Source organism: Erpetoichthys calabaricus, chromosome 12 (assembly GCF_900747795.2).
Source record: "Erpetoichthys calabaricus chromosome 12, fErpCal1.3, whole genome shotgun sequence".
Classification (NCBI taxonomy): Eukaryota; Metazoa; Chordata; class Cladistia; order Polypteriformes; family Polypteridae; genus Erpetoichthys; species Erpetoichthys calabaricus.
Window position 1 is genome coordinate 19,031,338 of NC_041405.2, and position 14,898 is coordinate 19,046,235.

Here is a 14,898-nt window from a genome sequence, read left to right on the forward strand (position 1 = left end):
CACACAACACCCCATAATGACAACGTGAAAAACGTTTACTTGAGGTTTTTGCAAATTTATTAAAAATAAAAAAATTGAGAAAGCACATGTACAGAAGTATTCATAGCCTTTGCCGTGAAGCTCAGGTAGGTAGGTAGGTAGATAGGTAGATAGGTAGATAGGTAGATAGGTAGATAGATAGATAGATAGATAGATAGATAGATAGATAGATAGATAGATAGATAGATAGATACTTTATTAATCCCAATGGGAAATTCACATTCTTCAGCAGCAGCATACTGATACAATAAATAATATTAAATTAAAAAATGATAACAATGCAGGTGAAAAACAGAAAAACAGACAGTAACTATGTATAATGTTGAATGTTAACGTTTACCCCTCTGGGTGGGATTAAAGAGTCGCATAGTTTGGGGGAGAAACGATCTCCTCAATCTGTCAGTGGAGCAGGACAGTGACAGCAGTCTGTCGCTGAAGCTGCTCTTCTGTCTGGAGATGATACTATTAAGTGGATGCAGTGGATTCTCCATAATTGATAGGAGCCTGCTGAGCGCCCTTCGCTCTGCCACAGATGTTAAACTGTCCAGCTCCATGCCAACAATAGAGCTTGCCTTCCTCACCAGTTTGTCCAGACGTGAGGCGTCTTTCCTCTTAATGCTGCCTCCCCAGCACACCACTGCGTAGAAGAGGGCGCTCGCCACAACTGTCTGATAGAACATCTGCAGCATCTTATTGCAGATGTTGAAGGACGCCAGCCTTCTAAGGTAGTATAACCGGCTCTGTCCTTTCTTGCACAGCGCATCAGTATTGGCAGTCCAGTCTAATTTATCATCCAGCTGCACTCCCAGATATTTATAGGTCTGCACTATCTGCACACAGTCACCTTTGATGATCACTGGGTCTATGAGGGGTCTGGGCCTCCTAAAATCCACCACCAGCTCTTTGGTTTTGCTGGTGTTCAGGTGTAGGTGCATCCTGTTTCCCCTGATCATCCTTGAGATGTTTCTGCAGCTTAATTGGAGTCCACCTGTGGTAAATTCAGTTGACTGGACATGATTTGGAAAGGCACACACCTGTCTATATAAGGTCCCACAGTTGACAGTTCATTTTAGAGCACAAACCAAGCATGAAGTCAAAGGAATTGTCTGTAGACCTCCGAGACAGGATTGTCTCAAGGCACAAATCTGGGGAAGGTTACAGAAAAAGTTCTGCTGCTTTGAAGGTCCCAATGAGCACAGTGGCCTCCATCATCCGTAAGTGGAAGAAGTTCGAAACCACCAGGACTCTTCCTAGAGCTGGCCGGCCATCTAAACTGAGCGATCAGGGGAGAAGGGCCTTAGTCAGGGAGCTGACCAAGAACCCGATGGTCACTCTGTCAGAGCTCCAGAGGTCCTCTGTGGAGAGAGGAGAACCTTCCAGAAGGACAACCATCTCTGCAGCAATCCACCAATCAGGCCTGTATGGTAGAGTGGCCAGACGGAAGCCACTCCTTAGTAAAAGGCACATGGCAGCCCGCCTGGAGTTTGCCAAAAGGCACCTGGAGGACTCTCAGACCATGAGAAAGAAAATTCTCTGGTCTGATGAGACAAAGATTGAACTCTTTGGTGTGAATGCCAGGCGTCACATTTGGAGGAAACCTGGCACCATCCCTACAGTGAAGCATGGTGGTGGCAGCATCATGCAGTGGGGATGTTTTTCAGCGGCAGGAACTGGGAGACTAGTCAGGATAAAGGGAAAGATGACTGCAGTAATGTACAGAGACATCCTGGATGAAAACCTGCTCCAGAGCACTCTTGACCTCAGACTGGGACGACAGTTCATCTTTCATCAGGACAACGACCCTAAGCACACAGCCAAGATATCAAAGGAGTGGCTTCAGGACAACTCTGTGAATGTCCTTGAGTGGCCCAGCCAGAGCCCAGACTTGAATCTGATTGAACATCTCTGGAGAGATCTTAAAATGGTTGTGCACCGACGCTTCCCATCCAACCTGATGGAGCTTGAGAGGTGCTGCAAAGAGGAATGGGCGAAACTGGCCAAGGACAGGTGTGCCAAGCTTGTGGCATCATATTCAACAAGACTTGAGGCTGTAATTTCTGCCAAAGGTGCATCGACAAAGTATTGAGCAAAGGCTGTGAATACTTATGTACATGTGCTTTATCAATTTTTTTATTTTTAATAAATTTGCAAAAACCTCAAGTAAACTTTTTTCACGTTGTCATTATGGGGTGTTGTGTGTAGAATTCTGAGGAAAAAAATGAATTTAATCCATTTTGGAATAAGGCTGTAACATAAAATGTGGAAAAAGTGATGCGTTATGAATACTTGGATGCACTGTATATGCAAAACTAGCACCTCATCTTGTAGTCCCAATTTGCAACTGGTGCTGCCATGTTAGACTCCAATCTCCACACTTCCAAATTGGACAAAGCATATTTTAAAATTGAAAGGATGGGAGGATGAACGCGTGGACAGAAGAGAGCCAGACAGCTTTTACAAAAAAGGGTACAAGTAAAATAAATGGAATTTGTTTGTGTGAGGGGTGCAGCTTAAGGCATAATCAATAAATGTATTTGATTTTTCTTAATTCAGTATGCTAATATTGGTGTACCACTAGGCCAATGCAATAATGATTAAGTTTCACGTAGCAGTTTCGTTCAGTTTCATGTATGTAGAGTTTGTAAATAATGATTGCTGTCAGGGAATAGGGGAGGGCTTTTGTGTACATGTTGCTTGTTTAATATTTATTTGCCTTCTTTATTTGTTTAGTATATACTTTATTATTATCCTCATTGAGCCTCTTTCTCAGTGTCTCTGTGTATAAGTCAGTGCATGCAGGTTCAAGGCTGGGTGTGTTCATGGGGTCCCCATAGTAAAATAAACAAATCGCTGTCTTCAGATGGTGTGAATCTTAGCATCCTTGTGACCGCCACAGGTTTACCTTAAAGACTTAATGCCAAGTACCCTTTACACGCTGCAAATTGAAATGAACATTTACTGTGAAGTTAAAAAATGAGATCTGGTCAAAATAGCAATATTATTTACTTTTGCCATTTGTTGGCAAATATACACATAGTGTAATCGACTGCACAGTTACTATGGTTTACATCCTATATAGTTCCTGAACAGCATCAAACAGATACATTCTCTAATCTGCTTAATCCAAATCCAAGGCCTTACACTCCATCAGCACTATGCACCACTCCACACTGCAAGGTATTAATAACTTGTTTGACTATGATAAATATATAAAGCTGAACTACATAAAGTTTATTTGACAATACTTGTATTTTTTTTTTTTTTTTTTTTTTACAAAGCAAAATTTTCATCAAAAAAGGAAAATATCTTTTTACCTGTAGGCAGACTCGCCCAGAGACATCAGATAGTCCATGAAGATCTCCCCAGTCACCTCTGTGATTCCCAAATCGACCACTGAATTAGGAGGACCCAGCATTGTCCCACCCTGAAATAAACATGAAACATTGGAGCCAAATTTCATGAATGATAAATTTAACGACTGAGAATAAAGGACCTGATTACAAAACGATGGGTTTTATTTTTATTCCATTTAAGTTTTGCTTAAAATTTAGAAAACATTTACAACTATTTCTACCAAAACTTTCTTCATCTGTACTTCAAGTTCAAAGATTAGTTGTTGATTGCAACAAGTAAATTCTTATTCTTATTTCATACTTATTCTCTCAGTAATACTCTGAAAACAGCCCAAACATATACAACAGCTATAGAACATTCTTAAACATACTTAATCCAATTTAGGAGCTGGAGAGTGGTACAGGTTATAAAACTGGAACGAATCCTGGACTGTGCACCAGTCCATTACATTTTCTTCTGACACACACACACACCCACACACAAACACACACACACACACACACAATCGGCCGCTCTCACACACACAACAGGCCAGTTTGGAATAATTTATTAACTTAACCAACATGTCTTTGGGGATGTGGGTGGAAAGACTTCAGGGAATATGAGTGATCTATTTAGGCAATATCCCTATACCATGGGCGACATGCCACAACATCTAACAATAACATTGCATAAAATGTCATGTGATTTACTAACCAGATTAATTCAGACCAGGGTCGTGGAGTTGTGGGCTGGGGCCTATCCCAGCCAGCATAGGATACAAGGCAGGAACAAACCCTGGATGGGGGGGGTGTCAGTACATTGCAGGTATTACACAAAATGGAACACAAAAAAACAAGCAAAGCAGCAATGTGCTCTGCAACAATGAGTTCTAATACATATTTAGAAACGTACTGGTGGGCAGCTGGAAATCCCATCCCCTCCAAAGAAAAATTCATCACCGTAGACTACAATAGAAGTATGCCTGAAAGAAAGAACATTCAGTTTACATCCAGTGAATACATAAAGAAACATTAATGGTGAAGTTAGCTTATAACAAATTGGAATTAAAGTAAAATGGAACAGGTCAGGACAAAAGCATCTAAATAAGAAAAGGCCACTCAAGAATTAAGAAACTATTACTGTACAAAAATGTAAATTATAAAAAAAAAAGAAAAAGCAGGACAACTAAACAGAACTGAGACCAGCTATGGGTAATTATTAAAGTGATGCTTGAAGATAATTGGAGAAACAGCAGCATGAGGTCAGAGTATTTGAAGTCAGGCCACAGCAAGTGGCAGATTGAGACAGTGTTTCGTCGGTTTGATGGCTTTGGCACTAAATTAACAGGTAGCCTATATAAAATGCATCATTCTCATTCAACACTGTTGGGTTGTGAGGAGAGAGAGTGATTTGGTGACAGATGAGGACTAACAGTGGAAAACGGTGTTCAAAAGTTAAATAGTATAAATGGACAAGGCCCTTAGCAGAATAAAATGAACACAGATGTTTCTGACCTTTTACTGGTGACATGAGACTGAAACAGTGAGTGCTGCTTCAGTTGCACTCTTGAGAGCTTGCCTTGACCTCAGTTAACCACCACATGTCGCTGTTCATACTGGGGCTGAGGCTTCAAAGCTTCGAATTTTTTCTGGCACAAACACAAAGAAAGCCTCAAAGCTTCATGAGGCTTCATTTTCCCATCACTACTTAACAAGAGGAATGTCTGATGCAAATGAATATATGCCAAAGTCATTGGGAATAAAACTGAATGTTAAAAAATACCACACTTTAATTTCAGAGGACTGCGTTATTGTTTTCTTCTTAAGAGACTAGGGGGCTTTGCCCCCTGCTCACTTCGCTCGCCCACCCTCTCAAACAACAGGGCATGGTACACGCCAGCCTGCTCACGTTGTGAAGGGGGGGGTGGGGCTGAATGCACGCTAAGGAGATGCAGTCGGATCAGCTACTGGCTTGCTGCTGCTGCCGAGCTGCGTGTCAATCATTCAAAAGCCTGTACAGCAGCTGTCTTTTTGTCTCACTGCCTTGTCTTACGGGACGTTAAAGCGTCTTCGAGAAAATCACATATCATCTCCTTCCAAGCCTTCCAAGATTTTTTTTATAACAGAGAGAAATGTCTAGCTGTCACAGCCATGAAGACCCAAATGTTACAGTTCCCCTTGGAAACAGCCGAGAAATTCTAAGATGCTGAAAAAGAAGTGAACTGCTCTGGTTATTATGTGTACTTACCAAATGCCATCCAGCTGCTTGCCTGTTAAAAAAAAAAAACTTGTATTAATGCTGGGTCAGAAAAAAAAAAACACACCATTATGGCACATAAAAGAATAAAAAGAACTAAACAGTTCTCCATTTTGTAACTTTCACGTGATTAAATACTGAAAGATCAGCTACATTCAAAAGCATATGTAGATTTTTTTCACTTTCTGAGAGATGATTTTTCTGTTGTTCACTTTGAAGTCTTGTTAATGACAGCTAAGCAAGCCAGATGGCCTGAGATGAACACAAACACATAGTCAGAGTTGTGTGGAAAAAGTGGGACATTCAAACAAATGCCTCATAAGTGCGCAGTTTGGTTTTAAAATGTTGACTCCCGTCATCCCACTCTTATCAATAACGGTTTCATTTAATTGTTCAGTTTTCATGTCAGGTTGTTATGGTTACACTTAAAAGGCAGGACTGAAACCACAATTCTGATGTTTGCTTTCATATCTAGTCTTCTGCACCTTATACAGCAGACATGAATTAGAGACAAGCTAGACATTTGATATCAAATTTACACCCATACTACCACTCAATAATTCAAGCAACAAGCAAGTCTGCAAAACAACAGCGGTGTACTTTTTTGACACTACTAATTTTTTTCATTTGAACTGCTAATAAACACTTGCAGCCCCAGAAAATAAGCAACGCGCTATTGCCTATAAAGTCTCAAATCCTTCCACTCCAAAACAAAAAGCGAGATTTGACAGCCTGTAGCTGAACCACCTACATCTTCAACCAATTTTAATCAATTACTGTTCTCCAATTGCTATTAAATTTACAGTGCCCTCCATAATGTTTGGGACAAAGACACAGGTTTTCTTGATTTACTCCTCTACTCCAACAATTTAAAATTACAAATCAAACAATTCAGACATTGTGATTAAAGTGCATACTGCAGACTTTCATTTAAGGGGATTTCCAGACATTTCGGTCACATCATGTAGAAACGACAACGCCTTTTTTTTTTTTGGTCACCCCCCATTTCAGGGTGCCGGAATGTTTGGGACACAGCAATGGCAGGTCTATTAACTCTTTGAGGGCTGAATATTTTTCCAGTTTTCTGAAAAGCACACACAGCAATGGTTTCACACATACATCAGTATAAAACATCTTCTACTGCATGTCATGGCTACAGTTGGCGCCTGTTCGGTGTCTCTGGCAGCAGCAGCAGCTGGCGGGGGCAGCTCAGCGACCAGCAGGAATACACACAGCAGTAGCAGTGTGATGCAGTCTGGTTTGTACCACTTGACATCGTACAGAGATGGTCCTCCCAGGTGAACGTTGGTGTAGAAACATTACCTACACGCACATGTTCAGCACCACGATCAGCTTATGCTGGTCCTTCACTTTCATTTCCAATCTCCAGATCACTTACATCAAAATCTGACAACTCAAGAGTCCGACTCAGCGATATGATACGTAAAACGTCATCCACAGAGTATTTTGTTTTTGGTATTTCAGCAGATGTCTATGCCATTTGAGGGGTTGTTTGCTCTTCGCAAATAATGCTATCAAATTCGCTAGAAAAATCGGTCATGCTAGGGATGGTAAGCGGACTCGTTGGCGTAACACCATCAAAGCAGACACGGGCATGAACATAACACAGCTCAAAGAAGCTGTGCAAGATCAAAAAGCGTGGAGAGAGCTAGCTTATAGAATCGCCGAAGGTCAGAAACAACTGAATGGATGACACACATTGCTCTTCGCTACTCATGCATGCATAGGAAATGTCAGTCAAATTAATAAAGCTAACTATAGAGAGTTGAACTAAAACATAATGGCGAGTTTTGTCGCAGTTTACAGCCGATTACCGTCCTCTACCCCTGAATTTCGACAAAAGTCGACATCCACCCTAAAAGAGTTAAAGCAGTCATATTTAAGACTTTGTTGTAGATTCTTTACATGCATTGACTGCTTGAAGTCTGCAATTCAAAGACATCACAAGGTTTCACTTTTCACAATCTTGCTCCAAATCTCACTTTTAGCCCTGAGGTTTCTCTTACTCTCACAAGTCTGTTTGCAGTGAAAGTCCCAACTATGACACTTCAACCAAGGCACTCACTCTCACTCTCACTCTTCCGGCATTTCTAAAAAAAAAAGGACTGTATTGTGCTACATCTTCCATTTTTCCTTTTGATGTTTGTATTTTGGGGGCAGCACAATGGTTGCTGTTGCAGCTTCTGCCTTACAAATCCAGAGCTTGAATTCTGTTTGTGTGCACTCTGCACATTTTCTCTTTATCTGTGTGGGTTTTCCTCCCACATGTTAAAGATGTACAAGTCAGGTTAGTTGCCAGTTTCTAAACTGAACCAGTGTTGATAGTGTGCAGAGGTGGATTCATTAATGCTTGACCACAGAGGGTGGCTGTCTTGTGCATGATAGTCCTAGAATTGGCTCTGAGAAACTTATGTAGTATGCATTCTTCAAGAGATGACAGTTTACCATATCAAGGGCAGCAACATGCTACTCCGAGTCATCTGATCATCTTGTCTCTGCCCATTACTCAAATGCTTCTTCTGGATTGTGAAATAAACTTGTCGGGCAGCTTGAAGACATTTCATGAAGCACAATCACATGACCTGATCTCTAATTAGTCAAAGTCAGAATTGGAGATGCTTGTTCATTCTTTTATTTCCTCACGACTTGATTACTGCAATGCTCTCTCTACGGGTTTGAGCAAGTCGTCTCTCTCACGTCTTCAGTTAGTCTAAAACGCAGCCGCCAAGCCCTTAACACGTGCTAGCTAGCCAGAATGATCATATCACTCCCATTCTGCACAAACTGCACTGGCTCCCGGTGTTTTCTAGAATTCATTTTAAAGTTTTGGTTCTTACTTTCAGAGCTTTGCATGGACAAGCTCCTGAGTACCTAACCAGCCTGCTCCAATGTTATAAAGCTTGTCGGCCTCTTAGATCTGGGCAACAGGGCCTCTCAGTTGTCCCACGCACTCGGCTAAAAACCCGTGGGGATTGTGCCCTTCAGTCTGTGGCACCAAGACTATGGAATAGCCTGCCTTATAGTCTGCGTGCAGTTGAGTCAGTTGATTCTTTTAAAAAACAACTAAAAACATTTCTTTTCAAACAGGCTTTTCATCAATGCGGAGTAGTTCCTGTTTGTTTATGAATTATTTTTATTGGTTTTATGTTTTTTAACTGTTTTATTTGTATTGTATTACTGTTCAGCGCAGTGTGACCTTTCGTCTGTGAAGGGCACTATATAAATAAACTACTACTAAACCTCGCCCGAGGTAACCAACTCCCTGCCCGCCCGAGGTTCCACCTGTGCTGTCCACAAACGCACTACCATCAGGGCACTACTGACCGACAGTTACCCATCTTGCTTCCAACTGCCGCTCAATTGTCTTCCAAGATGGAAAAATTCATCCAAAAGTTTTGTCACAGCCACTCCTACACACTGCTGGGGTTTTGTGTGCAGATGAGTGGTTAAATCAGCCCAATGCCGTCCTCAGCTCAGTGGATGAGAACAGTCTTGCCCCAAAATGCTCAAAAAAAAAAAAAAAAACACAGAGGGTGTAAAATCCACCTCCCCTACATGGTCGAGATACACAAAAGGCCATTTGTGTGGATGTTTCACTCAGGCTTTGATCACCCACGCTGCCAGATGTGCTGGAAACCACTTGAAAAAGCTCCTCACCATCAAGTGGGATCTTTATGCCTCCAGTCCATTTAAATACAAACATCCATTGAGCAGTCACTTGCACTTCAGATCAGATAATCCAACTGAAGCTAAGCATGTTTGTGCCCGGCCAGTAATTGGATGGGAGACCATCCAGAAAGAACTGGAAGAAGTATCAGAGAGGCCAATGGAGGGCGCTTACACCTTATGCTATGTGTGTGGATCCCAATGCCCCACTGCAATGATGGGGACACTGTGCTGTAGAAATGGCACTGTTCTTCAGATGACATGTAAAACTGAGGGTCATAGAAGATCCCTGGGTATTTTCTGAAAAGAGTAGAGTATACGGCGGTGGGCTGGTGCCCTGCCCGGGATTTGTTTCTTGCCTTGCGCCCCTGTGTAGGCTGGGATTGGCTCCAGCAGACCCCCCGTGACCCTGTAGTTAGGATATGGCGGGTTGGATAATGGATGATGGATGGAGTAGGGTATATCCCAACATCCGGACTAAATTGCCCACAAAGCCTGGCCATTCTGGCCCCCTAGTCAAACCCTGTCACTAATTAGCTAACTATCTCACTCTCACCTCATCACATCACATCCAAAAAACGAATACATTTTGAACGTACTGGCGCAAAAATGCCACACATTGGTGGTGGCTAAAGTGGCTCCCTACTGTCTTGAAGTAGGTTAAAAAAAAAGTGCTATTGAAATATATTTTATATACATTATTAGTTCTTCTTCTTCTTTTGGCTGCTCCCATTATTATTATATACATGTATTATTATTATATAATAATGTATTATATACATTATTAGTTCTTCTTCTTGTTTGGGCTGCTCCCGTTAGGGGTTTCCACAGCGGATCTTCTTCTTCCATATCTTCCCGTCCTCTACATCTTACGCTGTCACACCCGTCACCTGCATGTCCTCTCTCACCACGTCCATAAACCTTCTCTTAGGCCTTCCTCTTTTTCCTCTATCCTTAGCATCCTTTTCCCAATATACTCAGCATCTCTCCTCTGCACATGTCCAAACCAACGCAATCCACCTTTGTCTCCTAACCGTCCAATCTGTGCCGACCCTCTAATGTACTCAAATCAAATTAATAGTACCCAGGTGAAATGGTCTTCTTGCATGACCTTTAGAGGTCAGCCATTGTACAGCACCCCTGAAGATATTTCTCAGGTTCTAGCACAGCACCTACAGAGCATTTTGATTGCACCTCCCAACTGCTAAAGCCCATTGGCCCAGATGTGTGAATTCTGGCAAGCCTCAGAACAACAGACTAATGACCCTAAGACTAAGGACGGGTTTAGCATTAACTCCAGTAAACCCTTCAATCTTGCTTATGACAGCTTGCTTCAGGCAGGGCAGACTAAAGCGCTTCGCACACGGGTGGAGTTTGTAGCGATCCCAGGGTCTGGACCTCAGAGGGACACACTCCTTTGGTAGTGGACTGCCCAAGAGGGAGCTAGGACTACCTAGAGAAGCCAGCTATACATTATTAGTTCTTCTTCTTGTTTGGAGTGCTCCCGTTAGGGGTTTTCACAGTGGATCTTCTTCTTCCATATCTTCCTGTCCTCTACATCTTGTGCTGTCACACCCGTCACCTGCATGTCCTCTCTCACCACATCCATAAACCTTCTCTTAGGCCTTCCTCTTTTCCTCTATCCTTAGCATCCTTATCCCAATATACTCAGCATCTCTCCTCTGCACAACGTGAGCCGACCCTCTAATGTACTCAAATCACATTAATAGTACCCAGGAGAAATGGTCTTCTTGCTTGACCTTTAGAGGTCAGCCATTGTACAGCACCCCTGGAGATATTTCTCAGGTTCTAGCACAGCACTTACAGAGCATTTTGATTGCACCTCCTAACTGCTAAAGCCCTTTGGCCAAGATGTGTGAATTCTGGCAAGCCTCAGGTTTGGACCCTGGACTTGGGTCATCTTATAGTCCCAGGGAATAGTGTGGCATACGGGTTGCGTCCAATCCCAGGTGAGCCAACAGAGGTGGAACTGGGTGGCGTGTGTGAGCAGACCAAGGGAGAAAAGTCAGCTGGGAGAGAGGGGTGACACTGAATATAAGAGTAGCGCAGTGGAGGTACACTGAAGAAACCAAAGGTCCTTTTTAGTGCCACTCACCAGCAGTTGGTGTAAAGAGGCTAATTCCACTCCTCCATTTCCCACACCCCACGGGTCATTACACTGGTGACAGCGGTTGGGAGAAGAACAGACTAATGACCCCAAGACTAAGGACTGGTTTAGCATTAACTCCAGTAAACACTTCTATCTTGCTCATGACAGCTTGCTTTAGGCAGGGCAGACTAAATCACTTCTCACCCGGATGGAGTTTGTGTTACCCTTGGGACAAGGGCTAATAAGAAGGGGACAGTGTAGCGATCCCAGGGTCTGGACCTCAGAAGGACACACTCCTCTGGTAGTGGACTGCCCAAGAGGGAGCTAGGAATACCTGGAGAATCCAGCTATAAAGTAGCTCTGTAAGCAGTGTAGTGGAGTGGAGTGGCACAGACACAGTACTTGGAGAGCACTTCCATTGTGCCTGCCAGCTGCTAAAGCCCATGGGCCTAGATGCGTGGCTGACAGCAAGCCTCAAGTTTGCACCCTGGACTAAAGTCAGCTCACAGGACTGGAGAATAGTGTGGAATTGCAAGGTGGCGAGAGCGAGTGGATAGAGGGACGGAATAGCTAGTAGTGCATGGCGCTGTCCGACACAATGATGGCGCAGTGGAGGCACAATGAAGAAACCAAAGTTCCTTGTTAGGGCCACTTGCCAACAATTGGCATAACGAGGCAAATTTCATTTCTCTGTCTCCTGCATCCCCTTCTTATTAAAAAAAAAAAAAACCAGACTTGGCCATTTGGCAGAGCCTTGCTTATATTCTGATAGTACTAGATATTTTACCAGCTCCTTTTACTAAACTGTCAACACTGCAATGAGTGGCTGGGCCCTCCTTTAGAGACAGGGCGAGACATGAAGACATTGTGGAGTGGAGTTACTGACCCCTCGTATTGAGAGGTGCCAGCTAAGGTGGTCAGGGCATCAGATACGGATGCCTCCTTGTGGAAGTTTTACAGGCATGACCAGCTGGGTGATGACCCTGGGAAGACCCACGGCTCACTGGCAGAATTACATCTGGAAGCACCTTGAGTTAGCAAGTGTGGCTGGGGAAAAAAGGGACACATGGGCCTCACTACTAAGACTGTTGCCTCCACGGCCCACAAGCAGTGGAAAATGAATGAATTAAAGAAAGAATTATTATTATTATTATTAAAGAATGAATATTGATAAAAAAAACTTTTTAAAATGTATTAATTTGTTCCCTAATTTTGCTGTGAAGCACCTTGAGTTGGTGCACACTGTTCATGGCACTGTATAAAATAAAGCTTTACCAATTGCCAGCATCTTTTAAAGTGGTGCGGTTATAAAAAAAAAAAAAAAGGTATACAAATTTAAAAGCAGTATAAAAATCGTGTATTCCACCTTTGATAACTAATTATGCTGATCCATAATATGATTTATTAGGTTTAATGAATAACTGATTTTTCTTATATGTTCGACGAAAACTTTTTCACAATTTACGTTGTAAATACCGGCTATGGATACTCTGCTCGAGTTAAAATGGCTCGTCAAGTGACGTGCGTTACAATACATAAAAATAACAAGACGGCTTAGTCCAGTTCGGGGTCGCGACGTTTTTAAACAGAGATCACTAAAACAGAATTTTAAAATGGAGTTCAACTGAGATCTGGTGGTAAGAACTTGTCCCGTGAGTTTTAACAGCTAGGACACTGGAGGCTGGGGGGGTGGTTTAAAATATTAACCTTCTTTAAAACGGCCCAGAAATTTCCAGATAGCTGTGATTTGCTGTCCGATCGAACAGAGTCGCCAGGGGGAAACAATCAACACACACACAGGGAACGCGGAAGAAGCCTTCACTTTTTTTGCATTTCAATGGTTTCGTAACGAAAGCTGCCAACTCACGCTCACGTCCTTCAAGAGATAGTGTGAAATGTTTTAACTTATAATTAATATTAAAAAAAGAAAAGAATTATAAGCTTCGCCTCACCTCTCTTCGCTGAAATATCACCATCAACCTGTACAACTGTCAAGATGTCATTCAGCACAATACGATAAATCTGAGCCACGATATGAATTTTCATTCCTATCACAAACAGAGCAGTTTCAGGGGGCCTGATTTCATTATTAAGTCAAAAAAATAAATAAACTAAGAGCCAAAACTCACTCGTTTAATAAGACATATAAAATCTGTTGATTCATGTCCTATCTAGCAGCACAAACATTCCATTTCTGCCCGTTTTGCTCACCCTGTGGTTCTTTACTTAATGCGGCATCCTGTAATTTCTTCAAACCCACGCAAACCGGGGCCTACACCTGCCGGCATCCGCGAAGTCGCCTACTAAACATGCCAACACTGTAGACGGTTCGGAGAACTCGCGCTGCCGCTTAAATCTCTTACCCAGCATGATGGGGCTCAGCTGCCTGGCCATTCCACGAGAGAGGTCGTAGATGTACAACTTGACCGAGTGGGCGCTGGACTGCTGCTCCATGCCCAGGGCTCAAAGATCTGGTCAAACTATCGAGCACTGTGCCGGTGACTTTGACACAAACAGCTGACTGAAATGACAGCTCCGGCGCTTGTAGCTGCTGCTGCAATATAAAATACGGTCAGCTCCGCCAAGTGTAGCCAGTAAGCAGTGAAGAGTAACCAAAAAAAAAACTCGCCGAGATTTGACAGGCAGGTGGGCAGTTGGCTCGGCCTCCCAGAACTGTCAGCTGTGCACACATTAGCTCTACATGACGTCACTACATCTGCTGCAATTACGTCACGCCGGTCACATGGTGGGAACGTATTCATTGTGTTCAGCTGAACTAAAACTACAAAGTCTGTTTATATATATATATATATATATATATATATATATATATATATATATATTAGACATTGGTGGAAATGTTTGCCAAATTCAATTAATTAATTATTTCAGTCTAACATACTCATTCTTCTTAAACTATGTGACGTTTAAATTTAGTTCGTATACATGGTCATGTTAAAAGACACAAAGGTGAAGATATCATTAAATTGAAATTTAAACTTCAGAACTTTAACAGTTACCTTAATAGTTGCATCTCCCATATCCATAATAATTTAAAATGGCCAGTTATACAGACCTTCTACACAATTGGGCACATTATGATAAGGGGGGGGGGGGGGGCGCAGTTAAGGACGTTATAGGGTTTTATATAGCATCTTCTACAATTGGTGGCTAGGCTGTGTACTGTGGACTAATATCATGGTGGCACATGCAGAAAATTTTAATTTATTTATAAGAAGGAAAGCTGATTTGAAGCTTTAAAGGATTCACCCACCCAAAAATTATTTTTTTAAATATTTAACTTTCACCAGTGGTGGCAGAGAAAAAAAAATCTCACTTTTTTGTGGAGGATATAACAAAAGTTCTGATATAGTGAGCAACACTGGACAAATAGTATCAAAAAGTCCATGAAAAAAAATGTCACATTACTCATGTCTAATAATCCATACATCAAGTTATCCACTTGCATG

The 14,898-nt window shown here is 42.3% G+C and overlaps 1 protein-coding gene across 2 annotated transcripts in view; it reads right to left on the reverse strand.

Moving 5' to 3' along the window:
• LOC114644570 (desumoylating isopeptidase 1) overlaps positions 1–14,138 on the reverse strand; it is a 34,431-nt gene extending 20,293 nt beyond the window's left edge. For both annotated transcript variants that reach the window (XR_007936354.1, XM_028792635.2), the window contains exons 1-4: positions 13,792–14,138; positions 5,623–5,644; positions 4,288–4,357; positions 3,354–3,463 (exon numbers count right to left, since the gene is read on the reverse strand). Coding sequence is in view for 1 of the 2 variants with exons in the window: in XM_028792635.2 (XP_028648468.1) it covers positions 3,354–3,463; positions 4,288–4,357; positions 5,623–5,644; positions 13,792–13,882 (293 nt within the window). In the remaining variant the exon portion in view is untranslated. The remainder of the gene's footprint in view (positions 1–3,353; positions 3,464–4,287; positions 4,358–5,622; positions 5,645–13,791) is intronic.
• Positions 14,139–14,898: the final 760 nt, after the last annotated feature.